The following is a 26,363-nucleotide window of genomic DNA, read 5'->3' on the forward strand; positions in this document are numbered from 1 at the left end:
CCTCTTGAGCAAGCGCTGTTGGAGCGGCTGTCGTTCAAGACTGCGTTCTTGCTGGCCATCACCTCCGCTAAAACGCCAGAGTGCCTGTCTTTTCGTTCCGATAGCGGTGCCACTCTGCGGCCTAATCCAGCCTTCGTGCCTAAAAATATCCGGAGTGCTTTCCGCTCCAGGGATATTATGGTTCAGGCGTTTCATCCGCCTCCTCACGCTAGTGAGTTGGAGGCGGGCCTTCACCTGTCATGTCCGGTCCAGGCTTGGGGGTTTCCTCAGCCGTACTCAGGGCCTCAGGGCTACCAATCAGCTCTTTGTCTGTTACGGTGGCTCTCGTGCTGATAAGGCACTGTCGAAACAGCGCCTGTCCCATTGGTTGTGCGAGGGCATTGCCCTTTGCTTTACGTTGGCCGGGCTGGCTCCCCCTGGGGGCGTCAGGGCGCACTCCACTCGTGGGGTGGCGGCCTCTGCCGCTCTCCTGGGTGGGGCCTCGGTGGAGGGCATCTGTGCTGCGGCTTCATGGTCCTCACCGGGTCCCTTCGTAAGGTTTTACCTCATGGACATGACCGGGGGTTCTGTCTCCCAGGCGGTTCTGAGGTCTGTGGCCTCTCCTGCTTCCCGTCCTTTGGTAGGGTAGCAGGCGTGTGTGGGTGTGGGCCACAATGTGTTGTGTCACACGTGGTTCCGCCTGTGCTGTGCGTTCAAGAGGTTCTAGTTCCCTCTTGTTCGCACTCGGGTGGAGTTGACTGCCGTCCCCTCTTCAATAGGAAGTGTGGGGTGACGGGACTCCCCTCCCCCTGATGTGGGCTTACGGGTCCTCAGGGGGTGCATTTGTCGGGCCTCGCGTCCGCTCTACCCCATATCTCGGTATGGCTTAAGAGCGGGACGCGATGCCAGTACGAATATATAACGACAGGTTATGTATATAACCTAGTTATATGAGTACTGGCTAAGCGTCCCGCTCTTAGCGTGCCCTGAGTTCCCTTGGGGAAACTTTTCTTTGGAAAAGATTTTCCGAGGAAGAGTGAGTGGAGGCCACGCCTAGTACTATATAGTACGGCAGTAGGGCATACCCCGAAGATTCCAGGGGTAAGCAAATCTCCGTAAGCACTCAATATTATCTAAACTTTTCATAACAACTAGTTGCATAGGGTGTCATGCATCCGCTATGATGGAAACGAAAAAAGAGGAAGGGTGAGTGGAGGCCACGCCTAGTACTATATAGTACGGCAGTAGGGCGGGGCCTGGCAGGTGCTGGGTGTATTGGTTTATTCGTTGATGGAGTACACTAGGTACATGAGATGAGGTATATCTCGGTATGGCTTAAGAGCGGGACGCTTAGCCAGTACTCATATAACTAGGTTATATACATAACCTGTCGTTATAGGCCCTGACGCATATGATAGATTATCGATTGGCGTTTCTTTCCAATACACGCTATATTAAAAAATTCAAATGTATATGATCAGTATACATTATGCTTCATCATGCGTGAAGGAAAGGGGGGGGGGGGTCGTTTATAATTCCTTGATCGTCAGTAACGGCTTTATTTAGTATGGGTTGATATATTGATCAGATGGTTTGAAGTGAAATGAATAAACAATCGGGTTGAAAATAACGTTACTGTCCTCTTACCGTTCGCCGATGAGACTGGAGGAAAAATATCCCAATTATTTGACGCCGATCTCCTAGATCAATTTCCGGTTTGTATGGCGCAATAAACGCCGAAATGATATCGATTATTAAGTTTAGAAAGCGATCCAAATGCACTATAGTGTTTGTCTGGAGCCACGTAACAAGATATGACTGCCGGAGGGATTTCCTCGACGCACCGATCACCACTTCCGGTTTTGGTGAGAGTGTAACTCGCCCGACCATCCACCAGGCGGCGGTATTGAGGCGTTGCAATCTCATACAGGTACCTGTACAAATATTAAGGAACGGAGGAAACTCGAAAGGCAGATGGCAAAGGACACTATTTGAAAGGGGCATCTAAAGGCATTCCTTACACCCCATAAGGGCTGTGACAACTTACTTATAAGTTTGCTTGAGACAACGGGATAGGATAATAGGATGCTTCTTCTTGAGCGGTTTCATGTTTTTGAAAAAATATGTGCAATTCAAATAGTGAAGAACATTGAAACATGAGTTGCTAGCTGTGTTTGGGCAGTTACTTTCAAAATGTAATATACTGGTACTAACGTCACGGTGACCAATTGCAGCCACTGTTATTGTCTGGGACCAAATACGGCCACGCCCCACTCCCAGCAAAAAGTGGGAATCTCTAGAATGGGTTTGGGGCGGCGCTGTATACGGAAGTAGCTCTCAATGTGACGATTAGACAACACTTTTTTGTTGTCAGTAGATGGCAGCATTGGTTTAAAATTAAAGGCTGAAAATGTTGAGAACTACAACACTGCATTTCCCAAGAGCGTTAGCACAGGTCGCAGGTCACTGGGATGGGTCTATATTCTCCGACGTGATCTGAACAGCGTTAAACTATTACTGCAACCTCGGTATAGCGACCGCGAATGGCCAACTAATTATCTTAACAAAAGTGCGCTGGTAGCATTACATATGTTCTCTAAAGGGGGACATATGGTACAATTTAAGATTCTAATGATAATCGGCATATAAAGGACAAGATAAAGCATCGTTAATTTGTAAGAAACCTCAATGAAAACGGCGCAGGGTGCTATTGTTATGAAAATGTGATAGAATCCTATAAAAATGTGGACGCACTTGGCCTACGTTCCGTTATATATTACTCATCATTACTCTCCATAAATGTAGTGTGATGACATTACATTATTACTTGCTTTTCATATATGTCATTATATGACTTGTGTATGACTTTGTGGGATATCGTGGATATCCTGAAGAATGTTCTCAGTCAACCGAGATCCAGATAATAACAAGGTTTATTAGCCAGACAGATAGAAATATACACATAGTATTTAGAGAGAATGGCTGAGGCTCTCGCCCTAGGTGATCAGCTGAAATGACCCAGGTAGAGAACCATGAATGCTGTCGGGAGGAGCCCTATATAGTGAAAAGGGGGAGGAGGGGGTCCCATTTGATAGGTCAAATGGGTGGGGGGGGGGGACACAGGATAGGGGACAAAGGGGAGGGGAGGGGGATGTCTTTACATGAGAGTTGGGGAATCAATATATTATTCCACAACTTTCTCCAATAAGGTTATATGCTGACAAGTAATTTTACATCAATCTCTAATGTTGCAAAAGAGGGAACTAGTTGAACAAATGTTATTATTTTGTTCAACTATATATATATATATATATATATATATATATATATATATATATATATATATATATATATATATATATATATATATATCAATGGCCGAAGAGCAAAACATATCTGCATAATTTTCTGATTGGCGGATATAAAATAGCATTCTGCAAGAAAACAACACATTCTTTTTTTCTCAAAAAAGTTAATCTTTCTGATACTGTAGGAGGTTTTGCTCTTCAGCCATCGATATATGCATTGTACTAGCATACATTGGGTATGGCTGTAAAGAGAAGACGTGTGTGGTTTCATTCAAATATGTTGAGGTCAATAGACCCTTTAAAAATGGTCATCTAAATGGTCCCTGCCATCTAAATGTTGCTTGAATTTTGAGCAATATTGACCCCCTTTGCCAGTGGTATCTCTGTATTCTCAACATCTCTAGTTTCACATGATACCACTTTCCTTACACTAGCTTAAAAAAATTGCCAACTAGAGCCTGTAAAAGAATCGATTGCTAACATACAGTACATGCCGCTACCAATATCAGTGATCAGCCAATATCGGCCAACCGATATATTGGTCAGGCTCTTATTGCCCGCCATGTGTTGAACGCCAACAATGGCGTAAATCGTTTTTGGGATCAATATTTCATTTTTTCGCCATTGGCATTCATAATTCATCCAGCCTCCCTCCGGACTGCAGCGGCACCCTGTCTGAGATTGCAACGCCTCAATACCGCCGCCTGGTGGATGGTCGGGTGAGTTACACTCACGTCAAACCGGAAGTGGCGGTCGGTGCATCGAGGAAATCCCTCCGGCAGTCATATCTTGTTACGGGACTCCAGACAAACACTCGAGTGCATTTGGATCGCTTTCGAAACGCAATAATCGATATGATTTCGGCGTTTATTGCGCCATACAAACCGGAAATGGATCTAGGAGATCGGCGTCAAATAATTGGGATATTTTTCCTCCAGTGTCATCGGCGAACGGTAAGAGGACACTAACGTTATTTTCAGCCCGATTGTCCATTTCCTTGTTTGCAATCAGTCTGATCAATATATCAACCCATACTAAATAAAGCCGTTACTGACAATCAAGGAATTATAAACGACCCCCCCCCCCCCCCTTTCCTTCACGCATGATGAAGCATAATGTATACCGATCATATACATTTGAATTTTTTTATATAGCGTGCATAGGAAAGAAACGCCAATCGATAATCTATCATATGCGTCAGGGCCTATAACTAGCGTTTTTGGAATTACAGCAGAAAAGCTTAAAACATACTTATATTCTCGAAGGTATTAACACAACAATGTATGAATGAAAAAATATAACGTTCCCACATCCGGAACGATAGATAATAGATGTTGAATGGGCCATAGTAATGTCAATATAGCAATAATATTTAAAAAGTTATAGCCCTGCAAAGAAGGTAAACATCTCCATATGCTTACAATGGTGGCAGACTGGGTATAATGATGGGCACAATGCCCGGCGCCCAATGTGTTAAGATAGTAACTGTAATAATATTACCCAATTTTAAAAACTAAAAGTATTAGTTAATTACTAAGAAAAGTAATTATATTATGTAACACATTACCTCCAACACTGCTTTCTGCAAGAGCCACATTTCTCTTGATTTGAATATCTGTATTTCACAGTTTGGCTTAACAAACTGAAGGGGATGTGTTTAACAACAATATGATTGATGCTAGTATTTTGTAAATTATGTTGATATAGCTACTTGGTGCAGGTGTATTTGTTTGGAACAAAATGCATTTTTATGTATGTGTATTTGTGCCTCTGAAAACCATAGTGAGTCTTCTTACCGTCTATCACATCATCTGGTGTCCTGCGCTTCTCGTACACAACAATGATGACTACTAGGATTAGGATTTCTGCTAGTACACCCAGGAAAGGCCAGAGCGGTGCTAGGTGGCTGCGAACCCGTAGAATTGAGGTCTCTGCGGTGGCACCAATCACGTTGGTGGCATTGCACCGATATTCTCCAGGATCTGTGCTTATGTCCAAGTTCAGTATATTCAACTCTGTGTAGTTGTCTCTGTTGCTGATGAAATAGCGTCCAGAGGTGTTGTCGATTTCCTAGAGGAGAAATCGAGGAGAGACGATTTATCAAAGTGAATCACATTATAGACTTAACGCAGATGAGGGAGTTTTGAATCCATTCAGAGCTGACAAAGTTGTTGCATTATGTTTTGAGCTGTCCTCTTAGTCGACTAATAGTATTTTAATACAATTTCTATTAATTGATACAATTTTGATCTACATTATTGTCCCCTCCACAAATTAATGCAATCATTCAGATCATTCAATCATTCAAAGTAAAGCATATTTGTGAATATTATTATAATTTTCTAAGACATAACTCAATCAGCATGGGGGGGAAAAGACATAAAAAAAACTGATTCATTCATAATAAAAAAAAAAAAATCATAGTTGACCAGGACCCTAACAACTGATGCCTAACTGAATTGACCTATTTCAAACCCTGCCCTCCTTTCTTGATTCTCCAATCACAACTGTTGCTTTCCTCTAACAAACTTTGTTTGAGAAGAAAGGAGGGCAGGGTTTGAGATAGGTCAATTACCACCCAAGAGCGGTCAGCCCAAGAGCAGTTGTGCATGGTGATAGGACACATACCTTGTAAGATGTTCCCTCCAATTTGTGCCATGTCCAGATGGGATGAGGATAACCAACTGACTTACAGTACAACATTGCATTTTCACTCTCCTTTTTATTCTCACTTCGCTTGTGGCCGGTGATGGCAGGTGAAGCTGGAATAATTAAAATGAATAAGAAAATAATAATTAGGTTGGCAGTACTTGGACCTTAAAAAATAGTAGGCTAATTTAACTCCTACCAGATGCTGTGAATAAGGAAAGTATGAGGAGCTGTTCTAGTGATGTTAATAATTTATGTTATTAAGATGTCCATAAAAGTGAGTGCTGTATAATTAAGGTTTTGCATGGTTGGATAATTTCACCACAAGGCCTAATTTTCCTGTGAATTGTACCTAATGCCTTGAGAACAGGGTTTAACTCCAGACAAATATAGGCCTTATTTCCTAATATTCCTTCCTCAATATTCCCAAAGTACAGATCATTGCATACATTAAAATGTAATTATTTAACAAGAAAAGGTCTTAAGAGTACCTTGAATAATTTTCATTAGTGAGTTTTAGTTAACCATAATCATCTTTTCTCAAAGTACGTGTCAGCTTTTACAATTATCAGGATATCTCACTGTTTAAAAATGCCCTGATGAAGACCAGCAAAGTTGAGTGTGGATTTACTGCCTTTTTTAATCGTATGGACATTTAACATACCGCTGCTGTCGGGACAAAACCTCATAACTCCATTTTTTGAATTTTTTTTTTATTATATAAATCAACTCCGTAGATCATCCTCCATATGTGTGTGTGGGTTTTACAAAGTTTAAACAATGGGAAAGCATTAAACCGATCATCTGTCTAAACCTCTTAACTCTATTCACCCTCAAATCTGTGTTAGTTTTTTTCATCTGCTGAAAAGTTGGGTTTTTGGAGTTATGAGGTTTTGTCCCGACAGCAGCGATACTGACAATGTTAAAGGAACTATTTGACTAGTTATTAGGAAGCTAGTCTTCTCCAGGTTTTAGAGTGTTGACAAATTTGATTACAACAGTGGGGTGAAAACCCCTAAGAAACACCTAATGATCTGGGGTTCCCTGACGGTTATTACAAGGCACGGCTACTGGTTAGGGTTAGAGGAAGACCACTATCTTACATTTCTGCAAGGAAACCTTAGAACACAAGGAAATACTGTCACAGGGAGGGTCATGGTTTCTATATGGCATAAAAACCAGAGGTTCTCATCTAAGAACATGACGTACTTCAGCAGTGAACCTCACATAACTAACTTAAATAGCTGTACATGATACATATAGCAGGTTATTTACACGATACACAACACAATAGAGTACAACAGGATATATGATACAGCATTCCAACTATGCATGTACTGGATATGCCAGGTCATACAGCTGATGGATTCATTGATCTCAGTGACAATGACGCTTTCTCAAAGGTGAATTTCAAGCACTTTCTGTTTTCAGACAATAGAATCCACCATTCAACTCTTCACAGCAGCGGTGAGATAACTGCTACAGCTTTCCACTAATCCCCGAAATTACGGTAATTCCTTCCATGCAATTAAGCAGGATCAGGGGGGGGAGGCTTGGAGCGAGCGTTTTCGGCTATGCGCGTGGATGATGGAGCCGGAGTGGTCTGAGCTCTCTGTGACATCACCCCACTCTAATTATGGTGCACACAGTGCAGTCAATGGGGGGATGGGCCATGCTCATCTCTGCCTTATCCTAACTGCATTATTCCTCTGACTGACAGCACATCCACTGACCTCCAAGTGGCGCCAAAATGGACTGAAACCTCCATTTCACACTGACAGCCAGTCATAATTAATCTCCCCCCTCCGTGCCAGACTAGAGTTAGTGAGTTAGTGAGTCGCTGTATGGGTGTCGGAGAGAAGTTAAGCACGAGCCAGGTCAGAGGCTGTCAAATGAGTCAGCAAGAAGCGGCTTAAGATGATGTTGGGTGAATTCCTAGTCCTTTTCTCATGGATACTATGGCGCAAAATAAATGGTGATTGTGAGGATTCATGTAAATCCTATCCAGACTATGTTGTTATTTTGTTTCAGAGAGAATTTTAAATCATGTTATTTTTTGTATTCATTATTATTATTTTGTGTGTGTGTGTGGGGGGGTGATTATAGTCATAAAATGTACTAAAAGAAAACTCTGAGGCACAAAATATGTATCTCCGACAAGCTTACTATCACGGACAATAAAGTCCTGCCATTAGAAATGTCTGGGACCGGATTCAAAGCCTTAATCCCACAACATCACACAAGCCTCCATCTGTTGCCTCTGAGCAGAGTGCCAAGGACTCTGTAGGCAGGGAGCTCAGTGCACTAGTGCCAGGAGCACAGAGCTAGGATGGTCTGAGGCTCTGTCTAGGTCTAGGTGCATCATTGGGGGACTTGCTGCTACCTTGGTCAGAAAAGCTCCAGCACCTCTAGAAAAATGGCAAGGACAATTGACCACAATGCAAAACTACATTTATTTTTTATTTTTAAGTTACTTAGTTACTTACTTACTTTTATTTTAGATTCTAACCATTAGACACAATTTTCCAACAGCGTCTTTTTTCTTCTATTAATTAAGCAGGTTTTGGAGCGTGTGCAGAGCAAATTGAGACTGCCGGCACTTCAACACGGCACTCACCTTTGCTGCTCTAGCCTCAATATTACTATTGTATTATGCACATCGTAGCGGGCAAGACCCCCCGCATTTCATTGTATACTTGTATGCCGTGACAAATAAAACTCTTGACTTGACTTGACGGTCTGGTCTGGTGAGACACAACAAAGCCTTAGTGCTTAGTGCATTTGAGGCTAGAGCAGCAAAGGTGAGTGCTGTGTTGAAGTGCCGGCGGTCTCAATTTGCTCTGCACACGCTCCAGAACCTGATTACTTAATAGGAATCTTCTTTTTTAAAAGATGAGACAAGTTGTTGCTTTAATTCAGTGATCACTTATTACTGAGACCAGCCCTCATTTATCAACAATACGTAGAAAGTGTTCTATTTCCGTTCTTACGCACGGAATTTAGAATGTGTGTACGCACAGAAAAATCGGGATTTATCACACGGGCGTACACAGGTCCTACGCACACCTGCAAGTACTCTGTGTTGATAAATGCCACTTGTTCTACGCTCCGCGCTCGTGCACTATTTTAAGTATTTGCATATAGAACCGCCTGTAATTAACCATATACGGTAATGAAACACCCCCATGAAATGTGGAAAAATGGACTAAGCCGAGCGAACGCGTGTTATGGGAGAAATACGCAACAGGCTGACAGACGTGTACACGGTGATGTCGGATATGATATTTATTAACTTCCTAAAGACCATTGCTGCCTGCGCAGCGCAAAACACTAATAAAGACCGTTAACCACTGTTTGCCGTTGGTGTTATTAATAACCATGCTGGGTTATTTAATACCCAGGGATTAAAGTTCTCCGTCAATTTGATTCCAAATCGCGACGGATTTTCCGGCAATTTTCTACCTGCATGGTTTAATATGATTTGTAGAGGCATTCAATCTATTTTGATGTCGGTATTAGGTAGCCTATATAAATTATATATAATAGCATAGCCTACATTATGCAACAGTAATTTGCGCATAACGCATGGCACAGACACGCCACACGGAGCCCCGCGAAGCCTGCATACAGTAAACTAACTTGATCGTTAATATAACTGTTGTCCTTGTATCTTTACTAGGGCTGTCAAAATTAATGCTTTAACTTTGGAGATTAATTTAAATTATTTAAAGCATTAAAATAAATTAATCTAGATTAATCTATGGAGTGAAAAATCTTCAATCTTAGCGCCGCGGATATAAGAAAGAGGTCTAGCTGAGTCAATGTTGATGGTTTTGTTGAACATTTGTATTTCACAGGAGAGAAACTGTATTCAAAGAAAGCTATTAAAATAGTCTTTGAATCTAAATATACTTTCTTTTTGTTGATTTTACATTAATTCCATGATTTTACTCAAGTAAATATCTGTTACAAGCTTCGGTCTTAACACTATCAGTGCCGACCTTGTTTACCTTTTTACCTGGTTGAATGCCATCATCCACTTCAATGTTAGCGTTAAAAACGCATAACCTATGTTTTTAATTATGGCTATGTGTCTAATCTGCCCGTCGCTTATCAATGACTTGTTTGCAGTCAACATTGTCGAAACGGAATGTTTTTTAATCGGTTCATATCCTGTTTATAGCATTTCGAAAAGCTATCGTTCTCTCGAAAATTTTCGGGAAAATAGAAAGATTCCCCCATAAACGGCATTTATTGGAATATTCTCGAATACACTAGACACGTTGTCATTTGTCGGCCTATTTATGAATCGTTTTAAAATAAACGCTAGATTATCGATAGTATATGTGTACTTATGCACGCTATAGAGGCGGGCTGAAAAATCTATTATCCATTTCCTCAAGATCACACACACACACACACATAGGGCACACGCTGTTCTCAGTGAATACAGCTCCGATTACCCCAAGACTGGTAACATAGACTCCTTACCTTAGATCAGATGTTCTCCAAAAAGATTATTCCAATTCCTGATCGCCATTCCAAATATCGATCGCGTTTATTGATTGATTATTGGCTGCTGTAAATATATATTCCAGGCTGCATTCCAACTTGCGATCAGATCCCTCATCATCAGACGGCTCGCCAGAACAATGGAGCCAGTTGGCTCCACCTCTACAGATCACCACAGGGATCTCCCAGTATAATCGACTGACCTGCAGTTACACAGGGATAGACGTTAGGGGGCGGTTTTTTCCCATCTGAGCTCCTACAGGGGCTGCTGTACCAACGGGAGACTCGGTTGATGAAATATGAATTCAGATCGCTAATAAAAAAATCAAACGACAATACACTTTGTCGGCACTCAAAGTGTTAAGTAGAAAAATGCAATTTTTTATCTAGATTAATTACAGAAAATTGTGAGATTAATTAGTAAAAATTGTTTAATCTATTGACAGCACTAATCTTTACGCTTATGAAAACATTTAATAATATTTATAGGCTATAGGCCCTTGTTTGGCCATAATAGCCTATTCTCAAATGGCTAAATATCATATTCCTATATGTCTCCAAGGAATCGTGGGGCTCAGGGAAGAAAGGTTGGGAACCCCTGCTATAGCCTATATCCTTTATAATGTTATAGGCTATTTTATTTACAGTAGTCTATTTATGATTTGTTTCCATAGCCGGTCTCAGTTATGTTGTGGCTGAGATGGGTCAGGATTAATGAAGCTGCTAGGACTAGACTGCTTCTCGGCTACGAATTAAAGCCACGATTGAAAATAATGTACTTCCTTTCTTGACAATAGCATATACTATACTATAACAATAATACGAGAGCATACAAGAACAATGAATCTCACTGCCATGTATAGCCTGCCTATACGCCATGTGTAGCCTGCCTATGTGATCAATAAAAACGCGAACTTGAATTCCATCACGTCTGTGCGGGAGTGCACAAATAGACTGTCGTTCGTTGGGTTGGTCAGAGTCATTAACTATGGCTTCAGTGGATAACCCCAACCACCTGCATTTAAGCGATATTTTAATTACAGATACCCCAGTAATAACATTACAATTGAATTAAATACAATGCGTGCCTTCCTCCCGGTCACCAGCAACGACATGTATCAGCCAAATGCACATCGCAACATTGACTGAGTGGAATCCCTTTCTATTCACATAATTTGTGATGTAGCTTTGACAGCTACATGGGTGGTACAGTAACAGTCTATTGCTCGATCCATTTCCAATATCACAATGGACCGTGCCGGTGGCCAAAGACCCGAGGGTGGAGAGGACTTGAATGTGCATGGGGATGGCATGTGCGTTTTGTTCCACACTTAATTTGGGTCCCAATTTGCTGTACAAATCAAGGAGAATGTGTCTCGGGTAGCGGACTCTATAACATTATGTTCTCTCGGCAAATAGACTGTCCTATCTCTGAAAACAGTTCCCCGCGGAGCGCAGTCAGTGCACCCCGTAGTATTCCGATAACGCTATATATATAAACCATGCTGCATTCATTCGGAAAGAAGGACTTATTCCAAATGCTATTTATAGGGTTTGACAATAATTACACTACTGTCGCTATTTTACAATTAACTATAATGAATTACGGGTCATACCGAACACGTCAGTCAAACTAATGCACAAAAGCTTATTTCCGCGTTGCAGTCTTCATATTCTACAGCCGGGCGCCAGGTACGCACGGTCTGAGCTGTGCGTAGATATACGCACAAAGTCAAGCACATGTTCAAATTGATAAGTCCCACACGTTGCTTAGAAATGATCATACGCACGGGTTACGCACATATCTGTGCGTACGCACCATTGATAAATGAGGGCCCAGGCCTCTGAGAAGATCGTGTTATGGTTGGAAATATAAAAATATTCTGCATGCTGATACTTCCTATTTTAATGTTAGTATCAGAATTATAAAACCCTACACTGTCATGTTTAAAAATAGGCAGCAAACCTAAATGGCCACAGGCCTGGATTCTGCTGATGGCCAGGACACTGCGGTTTGAATGGAGATGAGGCTTGTCAGCGCTCAAGCTAGTGAAAGCAGAGCACACATGGTCATCACCCATGTTACGCAATCAGGCAGTGCTTTAAGACAGCCGTGGAATAACAGTCAGGACATGCTCAGTATGCACTGTAGCGCTGCCATGGCAAATTGGCTTAAGCACTACACACAGGCAAGCTTTCATTGAACAGGGTTTCACTTGCCCTTTTTCATCAGAGAGGATCCCTTATCCCATTCGACCGCTGAGCTGTCAACTTGAATCAAACTAAACACAGCAGTTTCTATGTTAGCATTTCTGGCTTTTAATAAGCAGATTATATTAATGTGCATTCATTGCAACCAATAATGACAAGCAAAATGATAACAAAATCAAATATTCATCATATACATCGAGTGCATTAACGAGCCACAGAGAGAATCTTGTGTGGGCATGGGCATGTTGTGGAATCTGTGCAGGTTGTCCTCGCAGTGAAAAGCCCAGAGTGACAACAGCCTCCGGATCCCTCCCTGTCATCACCACTGCACTAGATGAGCCAAAGCATCTCTGTCAGCGAGGACACTGCACACAGCTCTGGGTTGTTGTTATATTATATCTGGTTATTTATAGGACACCTTTGTCTCCCTCTGCACAGTATATATGCAACATGGGTGGTGGGGGGTACATATCGTGATATTCAGAAGGACTTCTTCGATACTATATCATGATATCTGCTTTGGTGTGGAGAATGACATGTTCGATAATGCAGCTGGTGTTCATATAGGAACGCAGGGTAATGGAAAGTGTAATACAGTATTAAAACTATTTTCAAATGACATTCTGAAACCTTTCAGGAATCATCTTGTGAAAAATCACCCTTAATTTATCTAACTTATTTACCTTTCTATCGATAATTAAAACAAGGAATTTTGTGTATCACAATTCACAATGTAGAAAAGCCCACAATATGATGACACGGATCATGGTAATCAATCAATATACCGGTAAATGCATTGCTCCTTCTTTAACCTTGCCAGACATGATATAACGCACTGTCACACCAAATCATATCTTCTTAGAAGAGGCTGCATTTCTGTATTATCGTTCATTCATTTCAAACCCTTCCATGTGTACAAACTCACATATAAGAATAAAGTTTAATGTTTAAAGTTTAAGTTTAACAGTCTAATGGTGAGGTAAAAATGGCTACTGGCCATTGAAAGCTACATGTAGAGTCGACTGATCGAATTCTAACATACAGAAAATATTCCAAAGAATGTCCACCTGAAAGGGATAAATCAACGCATGGTTCCTTCTATATCTTATAGAAGAGGAATATTACCTTTCACTTCAATGGTAGCGTTTGCATTTGGTGCCATGTCAAATGTGTAAACGCACATGTATTCTCCAGCGTCATCTGCCCTTGGTTTTTTTATTCTGCAACAAAACACAATACAGTTGGTTCTGTATACGTCTACCAGTATACATGGTTTGTACTACAGCAGTGTTTTTCTGGAGGACCTAAGCACAAAGGAGGCAAACCGTGGGCCTTGTGCTGTGTTTTACAAAACAAGAGGATGTTGCAGTGAAGAGCAACAGAGGCATTATACCTGGAGTCACTAATATGTCACTGATGTAATGTGACAAGGAATTGACCAGTAGGCGTCATTGTTTGGCCAGGTAGAGTCTGGGGGTGACGGTGACTTGGTGCTCAGATGGCTTAGTCCTGTGACAGGACGAGCTAATGCCTAGCCAGGACTTCACACTACAATCATGTTTTCCAAATATTATGGTGAGATGCGTGGGTCCTGTTCAATGTTTTTATAAAATTATTTTACCTGTAAGCTGTGTGTTTTTGCTCTGTCCGTGTATCTAAGATCTCCTTTCCATTCTTCATCCACAAGCTCTCACGATGGACGTTATGGGCATTGGTGAGGTTACACTGCAGGGTGACAGGAGGTCCATGGGAGGCCGATGGAAGGACGATCTGATCAGTGGAATTGATCTTTGGCTCTGGAACACAAAGACGATCAACTCTTATCACAGAACTGGTGCCCAATGCTGCTGTAGGCTACAGTACAGTATGTGCTTTAGTGAGACCTGTGTAGGAGGGTGGTTATGAACTGAAGACAAATGTGCACATAACACAAACAAACACACAAAGCACAATACATCTGATCTGTATGATAACATTGCATATCTCTTTTCAAATTCTATATGTAGCCTACTGCTGTTATCTTAGTTTGACCTTTCTTGATTCCATTTCCCTAAAATGTTTGAAGCAGACAAAATGGGCAATGTAGACCCATTTTGCCACGATGTTCCCACTTACTACAGTATACTCACCATCCTCATCGACTCACTGTAAGCAAATACATACTTACTACACATGGGGTAAAAGACACAGGGTTACATGTATGTTCACCACAGATTGGTTTCAGACGGGCTATTGGATTTCTATATACTGTAAATCAAGGATAAGACCTGTCGGAGAAGCTTGCAAGTATTATGGCTGCAACTTTTGACAACTGCAATATTTTGCATACAGTGTGCTTGGTGTATACACTGAGGTATTTTAATATAATAGATTAATGTAAATAACAAATGTGATGCACCTTTTGTATTTAACACTGAAGGAAGAATACCTGAGTTTTTATAGGTTATTCCCACGTTGGTGCACTTTGCATTTGTGAACATTCACTCTCTTGCTAAAAATAAGAGCAGAGACAGACCCGCCCCCTGAAATGTGATGTCACATAGCGCTCCGTTGACAGTGAATCATAAGGGGGGGGGGGGGGGCAGTTCCGGGATGATTTCCCAGAGGAAGAACAGTACGTGTTCTGGTTAAGAACCGACAGCTCTACTGCCAAATATGGTATATTATTTTATGTACTCGCAATTTCTGTCTCGTATTCATATTCATTGGAGCAGCTCCTGATTGTGAATCTTGATGCTACATAGATTTCATTCTTGATACTGTGGTTTCCTGTTTCAGGGAGAGACCTTTTTGTGTTTGCAATTTAGAGTGATATGTCCATTGTCCAAGGTCTTGGGAATAAAGTGTGAATTGTTAAACGGAGCAGTCAAACCTGCAATTATTGCCATCAATTCATCTTTGGCTTACACAAACAAACTTGCTCTTTCAGAAACATTTATCTCACAAAACTAAATGTGATTTTCTAAATAATATGTTTGTGATAATTGTAATGCTATAGTATAACACTATAGTATAGTGTAAATAATTTGATCTCTAAATAGGCCGTGATTGTGGTGTGATCAAAAACTATCAACAAAACTACACATTGTGCCAACTATATATATATTTGGCTAAAGCCAAAGCTTAGGAGATGTGGAGTAATATTCAATTGAAAGCAACAACAAACCTCAACTGCTGTATTGCAACCTCACTGGCCTCATTCTTATGTACTTGTTAACTAAACATCAGGGTCTGTTTCTCAAGGACATTCATGGAGGCAGGATGTGTCATCAGAGTGTGGTACTCCGTGTTGCCTTGAGTAGTGAGAGGAGGACGCTTCCCCCACCCTCCCCCTCCTCTAGGGCGGGCCAGCCATGGCAACCATGGAACCCCAGAGGGGAGGAGCAGAGAGGAGGCGCGTCATAATCGTACTATTGGCTGCTGCTGTAAACCCACTAGCATAGCAAGGGGGAGGGAGAGAGGAAGGGCTGCTGGGTCTGCCAAGTGACTTCTATTAGCATTCATGGCACCTTCTCCTGCAGCTCTGTATACCCAATAGCTAGATCTCACTCACCCTCTCTTTCACTCTCTCCCCCCCCCCCCCCCCCACACACACACTCAGAACCACATTCTATTAATAGTATCATAGGGATGTACAAAACATTAGGCACACAAATTATCATAAAGCAAAGAAGGCACAGTGTGATCCATGGGCGATTTCCCCTGAAGGTTGTTTAGAGGACACCTGCTCAGTGGAGAAATCAATTAAATGAAATAGTCTCTACACAGTGACCTGCTTGGCTAGCCCGGTATTTAGCAGAGTAGTAAGTCATCGTCTTAGACGCTGCAAGCCACTTATCGTTGCATTGTAGTACAATATAGCGTGACCTTAGGTGTACCCCGACACGGGGTGCTAGTAATTGCTCTATCTTGCTGACACAGACAGGATGTTTGGCAACATGAGCGAGAGGTTGAGCCGATTGGTTTGCCGTGGATAATGCATAGTGCAGCTACACTTGTAGAGTACAATACAGTACAGTATGCATACTTAAAAATCTGTGTAGCGGGTTAGGTGTAATTGTGTGCAATGAGTGCCTTATGTAATTTCTATTTGGGCATGCGCATTTAGTTAAAATTGATGAGCCTTCAATTGCATTCAGTAAAAAAAGAAAACACAAACAAGGGCGGCTGGGTGGCGCAGCGGACATTGCTCTCGTCACCAACGCTGTCGGCGTTGCCTCCGGCTTGGGCCAGCCGTCATACTAACTCAATTGGCAGAGTTAGGGGGTGGAAGTCGATGGGTGGTAATCTGGACGTTGTGGACAGCGACTCCTACAGGTCGGTTGGGGACGCCTGCACAGCAGAGACAGGAAATGGCGGGGGTAGTGTGAGCCTCCCACACGTTACACCTCGCCAATGAGAGTCCGCGCTGGCAGGTGAAAAGATGTGACAGGCTGCCTCCTCGTGTATCGGAGGGGACACGTGATGCAAGGCTTCTATCCTCCCTACAACCGGCCAGTGGGGGGCATATGCGAGCAACGTTCAAGACGGGAAGGGAGAATTGGCACAATGGAATTGGGATGGGAGAAAAATTGAAAAAAGAGGAGAAAGAGTGAAAAATAAAAACACAAACAATACAATAGCATATCAAACGAAAGCTTTTGTGAGTTGGAATTAACGTCTCCATGTTGAGCTGGAGTGCAGTTCATCTATTCACAGTCACAAACTACAATGATCAACAACTGTAAGGCTAAAACAAGACAACCACATTTGAGCATGTACCCCTAGCAGCTACAAACTATACATTCATATAAACGGGCACTCATGTACTGTATAGCCTGTTATATACATGCAGTACACGCACCAATCATATCACATGTATATAAGAACAATGTTGAGTCTCAGTAATGACAGAATATATTTTGTGACAAATGTCACATATATTTATATTTCACATATTCCTTTCAGTATAATGTATTAACTGATTTGATCAAATGGTTGATGGCAGAAAGGTGACATGTGAAACAAGTGAGTGGACGCTATTGTGCTTGTAAGTATTATAGACCCGACACGCACGTCAGCACGGTGAACAGATTTTGCAAGACAGACATATCGGTAGCTAATGCTCAGGAGAGCTGGCAAGGAGCGGACTCCTCTAAGCTTCTCAGAGAGCCTCTGTGACTAACAACATTCCACATCTCCTTGTGCTCCAGTGGGCAGGGCGCTGAAGCGTGCACAGATTAAAAGGGTCCAGTTACCATTCAGTGTGTTTGAATGTGTGTATGTAGTATGCACACAGCAGAGGGGAAGAGGATATAATGTCATTACTGATTCACGGTCAGTCACACGCTTTATGGCTAAGAAGGCACAAGGTTGTACAGTATATATACAGGCGAGTCCAGAGGAGACTGTCTGTTGCGGAAATCAAGCCCTGTGTACTGTAATGCTATTTGGAAATATTTTTATATGTAGGAATATTGGAATATATTTTTAAATGTATGCTACTATAATGTTATGTATGTATGTACTGTTTTTGTTGTGTGTGTGGACCCCAGGAAGACTAGTTGTTGCTAATGGGGATCCGTAATAAAGGTAAAGATAAAGATCTGGAATAGGGGAAAAGGGCACTGAAGACCCTCACATGGTTTTAGGGCACTTTCACACCTGCCTTATTTAATCAAGCTCTGGAGCCTTTGGTAAGTTTTTTGGGGGGAGGTCTTTGAACAATGAAACCTAACGACTGCACTGTGGTCCTGTTGGAGTGGTCTCGGTCCACTTTCAATTGAACCCTGGTGGTTTGTTTGAGGTGAGAATGCAATCAGACCCAAGAACAGGAAAATAATTCATAAATCGTTAATGAAGCTGTTGACAATTTTCCATATTCCAAGTTATTATTTTTGCTTATTAACACTTTCAGTGCCAGCAGGGGGTGCACGATTTAGTGCTTGAATGCCCACCATCCACTTCAATATTAGCGTTAATATCGCCTAATCTATGTTTTAAATTATGGCAATGACTCATTTTCCAGTCAACATTGTCGAAGTGGATTGTTTTTTTATCGGTTCATTTCTGTTTTATAGCATCTTGAAAAGCCCTCGTTTTCAAGGAAAATAAAAATATTCCATAATAAACGGAATATTCTAGAATACACAAAAGCGTTCTAATTTTTCGGCCTATTTATGAATCGTTTTCAAATAAACGCTAGATTATCGATAGTATATAGTATATCGCTCGCACAGCCAAACAGCCACATCACACATAGGGGAAAAGCTTATATCTCCGTGAAAACAGGTCTGATTATCCTAAGACTGGTAAAATAGATTCCTTACCTGAGATCAGATGTTATCCAAAAAGATTATTCCAATTCCTGATCGCCATTCCAAAAATCAATCCTTTTATTGATCCAACGCTACATACTGTAAACACATATTACACGCTGCTCCGGTTACATGCGTGAGAAGTAAAATATGGATTCCGGATTTTTCTTTTCTCATCCATTTTCATTGAGTCCATTCCAAAAGGGTGCATTACCATCTGGGAGACGATAGGGGGCGCTTTTTTCACATCTGAGCTCCTGATGGGGCTGGTTTCCCAACGGTAGACTCGGTTGATGAAATATGAATTCAGATCGCTAATAAAAAAAAAATCACGCTAATTGTCGTGGTGGGCATTCAGGGGGCGGGCTGATAACACGTGTTATGTCGTGGCTGTCATCCAAAGTGTTAAGTTTTAAATAGCCAAATAACGTTGTCATACTAACAAATACCAAATGACACTGTGTGAAAGTAGACATTGCATAATTAATCACAGATAGTGAATTGGACAACGTAAATAGTTATAATATAAACTCATTTTGTAACATTTGTGCAAGTGTAAATGAGTTTGCTCACATTTTGTTAGGACTCAAAATTATGTCCAGTAAAAGGCTGACCTGCACTATTACATGGCTTTGTTTTAAAAGTATAGTTTGTTTGTCAATTGGTAACGTGAGACAAAACCGAACCAATGAAAAACTACTTGGACCATTTCAAACAAACTCGGGTGTGAAAACGCCTTGATCCTTTATCGGATTACCCTTCAAGAACAAGACATATTTGCTCATATCAGGCAGGGGTTGAAAACAGCTAGACGGCTTCCTCCTTGTGTCTTCTTATTGTCCCATCTTAAAAAATTAAAGAAATCCCAGAAATAAAAGCTAGATCAAAAGCGGCTCAACTTCAAAGTGCCACTATGCCTCTACTACTTGTTGGAGACAAGGGTTTTGAAGTAAATAACACAACGCAAGAGACACAACGTAATGTGAACATAAAAAACTTGGAACAAATAAAACCCAGAGATAAGAATGGAGAAATTAGTATACAGATAAAAAAGATTATCAGGAATTTGTCAAAAGACAAATGAGACAAAGAGTAAGAACAGAACAGCCAGGATGGGCCATATGTAAAAGAGAGAGGGGTATGCAGACAGAGATTGTGGAGGTTCCTGGGTTTGTGGTCATCTATTACAAGACGCTCAACGGGTTTTGGGAGAGGCAGAGGCTACTGAATTCAGAAGAGTGAAATTCTGAGGGTGGAAGAAGAGCAAAATAAAAGGGTCTATCCAAAACAAAATAGTGACACAAAAGGCACCACTGGTATAAGGGATCAAAGGAGGAAATAACATATTTTCATAAAAGTATTTGACATAAATCAAATGAATGTAAAAGAAATAAATTAACAAATAAGACGTGGTTGGTGTTTTGTTTTATTTGTCTGGCCAGTGATGGCTTTGGTGAATGTGGGCTCTCGAGAGGGGATTTTACTGAGTGGGGAGGCTGAGGGGGTTGTTTATGGTAGTGGGGAGGCTGCGGGGGTTGTTTACGGAGTGGGGAGGCTGCGGGGGTTGTTTACGGTAGTGGGGAGGCTGATGGGGTTGTTTATGGTAGTGGGGAGGCTGAGGGGGTTTATGGTAGTGGGGAGGCTGAGGGGGTTGTTTACGGTAGTGGGGAGGCTGAGGGGGTTGTTTATGGTAGTGGGGAGGCTGAGGGGGTTGTTTACGGTAGTGGGGAGGCTGAGGGGGTTGTTTACGGTAGTGGGAAGGCTGAGGGGGTTTATGGTAGTGGGGAGGCTGAGGGGGTTGTTTACGGTAGTGGGGAGGCTGAGGGGGTTGTTTATGGTAGTGGGAAGGCTGAGGGGGTTGTTTATGGTAGTGGGAAGGCTGAGGGGGTTTACGGTAGTGGGGAGGCTGAGGGGGTTGTTTATGGTAGTGGGGAGGCTGAGGGGGTTGTTTATGGTAGTGGGGAGGCTGAGGGGGTTGTTTATGGTAGTGGGGAGGCTGAGGGGGTTGTTTATGGTAGTGGGGAGGCTGAGGGGGTTGTTTATGGTAGTGGGGAGGCTGAGGGGGTTGTTTTTATGGTAGTGGGGAGGCTGAGGGGGTTGTTTACGGTAGTGGGGAGGCTGAGGGGGTTGTTTACGGTAGTGGGGAGGCTGAGGGGGTTGTTTACGGTAGTGGGGAGGCTGAGGGGGTTGTTTACGGTAGTGGGGAGGCTGAGGGGGTTGTTTACGGTAGTGGGGAGGCTGAGGGGGTTGTTTTTATGGTAGTTCGTTCACCATCTAGGTTCTACACGACATAGACCACTCACTCTGTAGTACTGAAATGGTGGCCTGGGCACGGATCCAGGTGGTGGCAGGGTTTTGTCGGGGGTCGTTGCGCCGGGGGTCGTTGCTGGCCCGACACTCGTAGGTCCCCGAGTCCTCCAGTGTGAGGCGCGTGATGACCAGCATGCTGACCTCATTGGCGCCGGACGCCATGTTGATAGTCACCCGACTTTTTCGGGCTCCGTCCCACAGCTGCTTGAAGGAGTCTGCTCGGTTGATATCGGAGTACCACCACTGGATCTCCGGAGTGGGGTTACCGACCACGTCACAGTACAGCTCAAAGGTGTCCCCCGTGAGCTTAGTCTCAGACATTGGCGATTTCACAAACCCAGCTGGAGAGGAAAAGTGTATTGGGGTGGCAGGGAAGGAAAGGGGTAGAAGAAGGTTAGAGCGGTAGGAAGGTATGGAAAGGCCAAGGGAATGGAGAAGGAAAGAACATGGGATCAGTTGGAAACAAAAGAGATAGTGGTTAAAGGCAAACCAAGAAGATGCAAGCCACAAAGCTATGTCGGTGGGAACAAAATGAGGAAAGTAAGAGAAAAAAAGGTTAATGAACCCTAAACGTCCCGGGCCACCCAAGCTCTGGACAAGTTCACAGTCACACGATTTCAGTCCATGTCATCGAGCAGAGAAAAGTTCGGAGTAACCTGAGTGACGTCCTTTTTACTGTTTAGTGAGACACCCTTTAACAATCTTCTGGAAATCGACCATATTTTTTTATATGGAATCCTGACGTACTTTATAATGATTAATTGCAATAAATACGGTAAACAGAATGAACCTCATCTTAAAAGGTCTACAGTTTATGAATTAATATGCAGCAGGCAAAACTGATTTTCACAAGCATACTAATTGACAGCAGATGTCAACTAAGTCAAACATTTACACAAAGCAGTGTTTGTCAGAGGCATTGGTTGAGAAAGTGAGCCAGCAGCAACACTTCTATAACATTTCTACAACAAGTGACATCTTTCCATCCTGACCCCTCCGATGTGGAAACTCATGGGAACTGTTCATTCATTCTTGCTTCACGATCCACAGTGTATGGAAGAGAAGTGAAATTTTGACCTTAACTCTGAAGCAATGCATTACATTACTGCACTGCATTTGGAATATTTATTTTTAAATAAAACAATTGCTAACCAATGTGAGATTGTCCTTCCATGTACTTTTTTTTTTTTTTTTACTTCATTTTTTAGCGTTTATCGCTTTTCTGGTCAAGCATGACCGACAGTTGTAGGGTGAAACGGGAGAGAGAGCAGGGGAAGACATTCGGCAAATGACGGCGAGTCCGGGAATCGAACTCGGAGTCAACCAGATCCGTGACGCAGCACGGTATTCCGCGACGCAGCGCGGTACATGGTGTGCTACTGGAGCACCCCCTTCCATGTACATTACATAGTGATGAGTATCGTTTAATTTTGTTCAATTCCGGTGCCAAAACTAAAAAGATGCCGGTTCCTAAACCATTGATTGATTGAAAATGTTATTAACAGATTGCAGAATGGGTACAATACAGTACAGCTCAATACACACAATTGTTAAGGGGATGCAGACCAGAGAAAGACTTTCGTCTTGTTTACATCAGGGTCCCCCATTTTCAATTCATCATAACATATATAACATATAACATACATGACATACAGATAGACAGTACTGCTACATGCCAAAATCCATACTTTTCTTTGGGCATCTCTTGTTCTATCAGAGACATTGCTACATCCGTAACTCTCGCTCTGTTCCCTCTGACCTGCCTCTGAAAAGCAGCATCTGAGATGGAACATATGGCTGCACCACACTGCTTACAGTATTACTGTAAGTACAAGGAGCCTCACAATTTCAGTGGCGCATATGATTGGGTCCGGGTCATATATCAGCCACATTGGAACCGGTACCACTCTGTATTCTGTTCTGGAGTCGATATCCAACCCTACATGCTGAATGTACACCCTTAATTTTTTAATCACAGCACCACCAAACAAATGACTACAAGACATTCTGTTTTGGCACCATAAACACACGCTGTAATGTCTGTGTGGTGCAGGGGATAAGAGCACCGCGGCGTCTGATGGAGAATCAGTGGCTTGGAAATGTTCCCCTTGAGCTTAATGTGTCTCAATGACACGACTCTGTCAGAACAGTCAAGGTCTTTTGGAGCGATTTTCCCTGCTAAAATTACAATGCAGTGTGCATTCACAGGCAGGTATTGTGTAAAATGTACTAAAATCATCACTGCGTCCCATGTGATGGTATAGTGTAATGCAGTTTGGTTGCATTGTATTTTAGGTGCTAATTACACAGCATATTGTATTACATACACAATAAATAATGAATGAATTTACATGATTTGAAAACTGATACAATGTTGCTTCCTGGTTTCTGCAACAAAATATGCATTGCATTAAAGTAAACGTGCACATATTCCTCATCACACATTAAAGTAAACGTGTTCCTCATCACATATTATCAGACAACTTCCTCTTATACAGTATCAGCTCTAGTTTATAAGCCTAGTTATTCAGGATGAGCTGGATATACTGTAAAGGAGAATTAAGAATTACTACAGAACTTCAGAATGCATTGTTATTCCATGCAACCTAGGACAGGTCAATCTGTGTTTGTGAGCGTGACAAATCCTCAAAGGCTCAAAATGAGAGAAGCAAGACTAATCTGTGATTTAATCAAGCTGTACAACATGGAGTTACCGGTACGCCAATGAAGAATTTAATACCTCAGACGAAGGACTGATAAGGGTATGGTACGGAAGTTAAGGGTGTTCACTAAAGACAGTCGATGTTGAGTAGTTTCGTGTGATATATCACATTCACACCCAGTGGTTTAGATTAACTTCACAACTGCAAATACATGGACTGTCCCCAAACATTTCAAAACTGACTTATATGGTTCTTCAGTGCAAGGGTTCAATTATTGCAAGACTGACTTTGTGGAATCACAGTCTAACCTTTACTTTGAAGCCAGGTCCCCAGAAAATCACACTCTTGCAGTGATATTTTCAATCTTTCAAATTCATTGTCAATAGAGTTGTATATCTTAATTTGACATCACAGATTAGGTTTCAAGACAAACAATCACTTCTACCAATAAGGCACACTAGTAGTTGACTGAAAACATTTAACGATAGGTTATGAATATAACCGTAGTTATATGAATACTAGTGACGCTCAGCGTCATCTGCACTAACCTCACTTCGTGCATATGCACTGAATAAAAACTCACAATGTACCTTTACATACCAACATTTGTCTGGCCACACCCCTATCCGCTACCTTCATAAGCAGGTGTGTGGCCCCATACTCGCCTCCTTCCCAATCTTTCACCACAAGGCAAGATCAAAGGCCGCAGTGGCGTCCAGACGCTGAGCGTCACTAGTATTCATAGAACTACGGTTATATTCATAACCTATCGTTCTATATCATACTAGCTTCCGCTCAGCGCCATCTGCACAACGGAGGACGGGAGGGAGACGGATCCGACCGTGCGAAGAGGAACTCGAGCAACTCAACGCACAGGGTGAGCAGACCGTGGCTTGACCCCACGACTACGCACACGCACAACCCGCATGCCACCAGGGAATGAACAGAAGGAACAAACCTCGTTACCGCCCCCAAAATCACGGGGTCAAGAGCAAACTCAACCCCGTGGCAAGGCCGTAGCAGCGGAGCGCGAAGGAAGACCCAGACCCACTGAAGGGACTGGATCCCCCGGAAAAAGGGGGCCCGGAGAGGTCAACGATGCCACAGCATCAAGACCTCACCAGGCGGTCACTAGTGACACCGCCCCCCACATCGCCAGCGTATTCGGACAGGGCCCATCCAAGAGCGGGCCCTTCCCCCCACTAGCACGTCGCCTGGCACACTGACCCTGGCACACTCAGGCAGTCAGCATGGCTGTAACTCGAAGCACTCAAGAGGCTACACTACAGCGGGAGCAGGCAGCGCACCGGGGAGACGACCTGCAGAAGGGGTCGATCCCTCAATCCAGGCAGCAGGCATTTGACCCGAGCCTGGAGCACTGCGGACGAGACAGGCGCCAAAGGGGTCAACTGAAAACAGCACCCCGGCGGAAGGGGCGTATGCTGGCATTGTTGCGCACCATGACAAAGCCTCCACCAAAAATCCCGACCCAGAGGGGCCGAGGCAGAGAAGGCTGACACGATTGGCAGACGTCATGAACATGCAGGGGCACACTCAACCGGGTAACCCGGGAGTTGACTCCGCTCCAACACACCAGGGAATCAAGCACCCTCTTGGTACCACATGCGGTGGTTGTTCCTATAACCCCTCAAGAAAAAAAACTCCAAAACACACCTGCGGGTATACACTGGCTATACCGCAGTACAAGTGTTTCAGTTTTCAAAACGGGGTTATCCCAGGCCTACGGGTCGACGAAACACAACTTCGGACCGGGCCCGGCGGACCGGGAAGCACACAGGGATGCCAGAGGAGGTCCATAAGACCACCCCAACAGCCCCCTCTTCGCCATGCGTAAGAGAGGGGCGAAAAGTATGGAGAACCAGCCCCTTCATGATAGCACAGGGTACAACATGTACCCAACAAAGGGTCTCCATAATGCCCAACCCTGTGACACCCGGGCCGACCCGGCATTTTTCCCCCTGAAAAAAGCACAAGTCCCTCAGGGTACCAGAACAGCAGATCTGTGTCCCCGGCGGACAACGGGTTAACTGACCTGGACCAGCGTGACCAGAACCAGTCCCGTGCCCTAATCACGGCGACATCCCCACTCCAAGAGAGGGGGTAGGTACGCGTGTCGATCTAAAACATGAAAAGAGGGCGCCACCCAGACGGTCCCATTCGTACCGCGCTCAGTGGCCCACCCCAAGGGCGTGAGACCCCTCTACCTATGTTTTGATCTATTCCGTTAACATCCCCCAGATATGAACGAGAATTCGTCCCAGTTGCCCTATAAAAACGCTGTTTTAATAACGAGCAACCAAGGCGTACCAGCCTCATGCGTGATTCTTATCAGAAACACCCCGAGCCAGCACTATGTACGCGTCGAGACCCAAACACATCAATGGATAGTCTAACAAGACACCAGACATTGTTCC

General features: G+C 43.1%; 1 protein-coding gene across 1 annotated transcript in view; it reads right to left on the reverse strand.

Annotated features, from left to right (window-relative positions):
* The window catches only part of LOC311247357 (neuroplastin-like), a 63,104-nt gene that overhangs the window by 12,703 nt on the left and 24,038 nt on the right, over positions 1–26,363 (reverse strand). The window contains exons 2-6 of the mRNA XM_084337729.1: positions 21,259–21,606; positions 14,281–14,455; positions 13,785–13,879; positions 5,916–6,049; positions 5,084–5,357 (exon numbers count right to left, since the gene is read on the reverse strand). Of these exons, the coding sequence (XP_084193855.1) occupies positions 5,084–5,357; positions 5,916–6,049; positions 13,785–13,879; positions 14,281–14,455; positions 21,259–21,606 (1,026 nt within the window). The remainder of the gene's footprint in view (positions 1–5,083; positions 5,358–5,915; positions 6,050–13,784; positions 13,880–14,280; positions 14,456–21,258; positions 21,607–26,363) is intronic.

The sequence above is a fragment of the Notolepis coatsorum genome (assembly GCF_963971535.1).
Source record: "Notolepis coatsorum genome assembly, chromosome: 20".
Lineage (NCBI taxonomy): Eukaryota > Metazoa > Chordata > Actinopteri > Aulopiformes > Paralepididae > Notolepis > Notolepis coatsorum.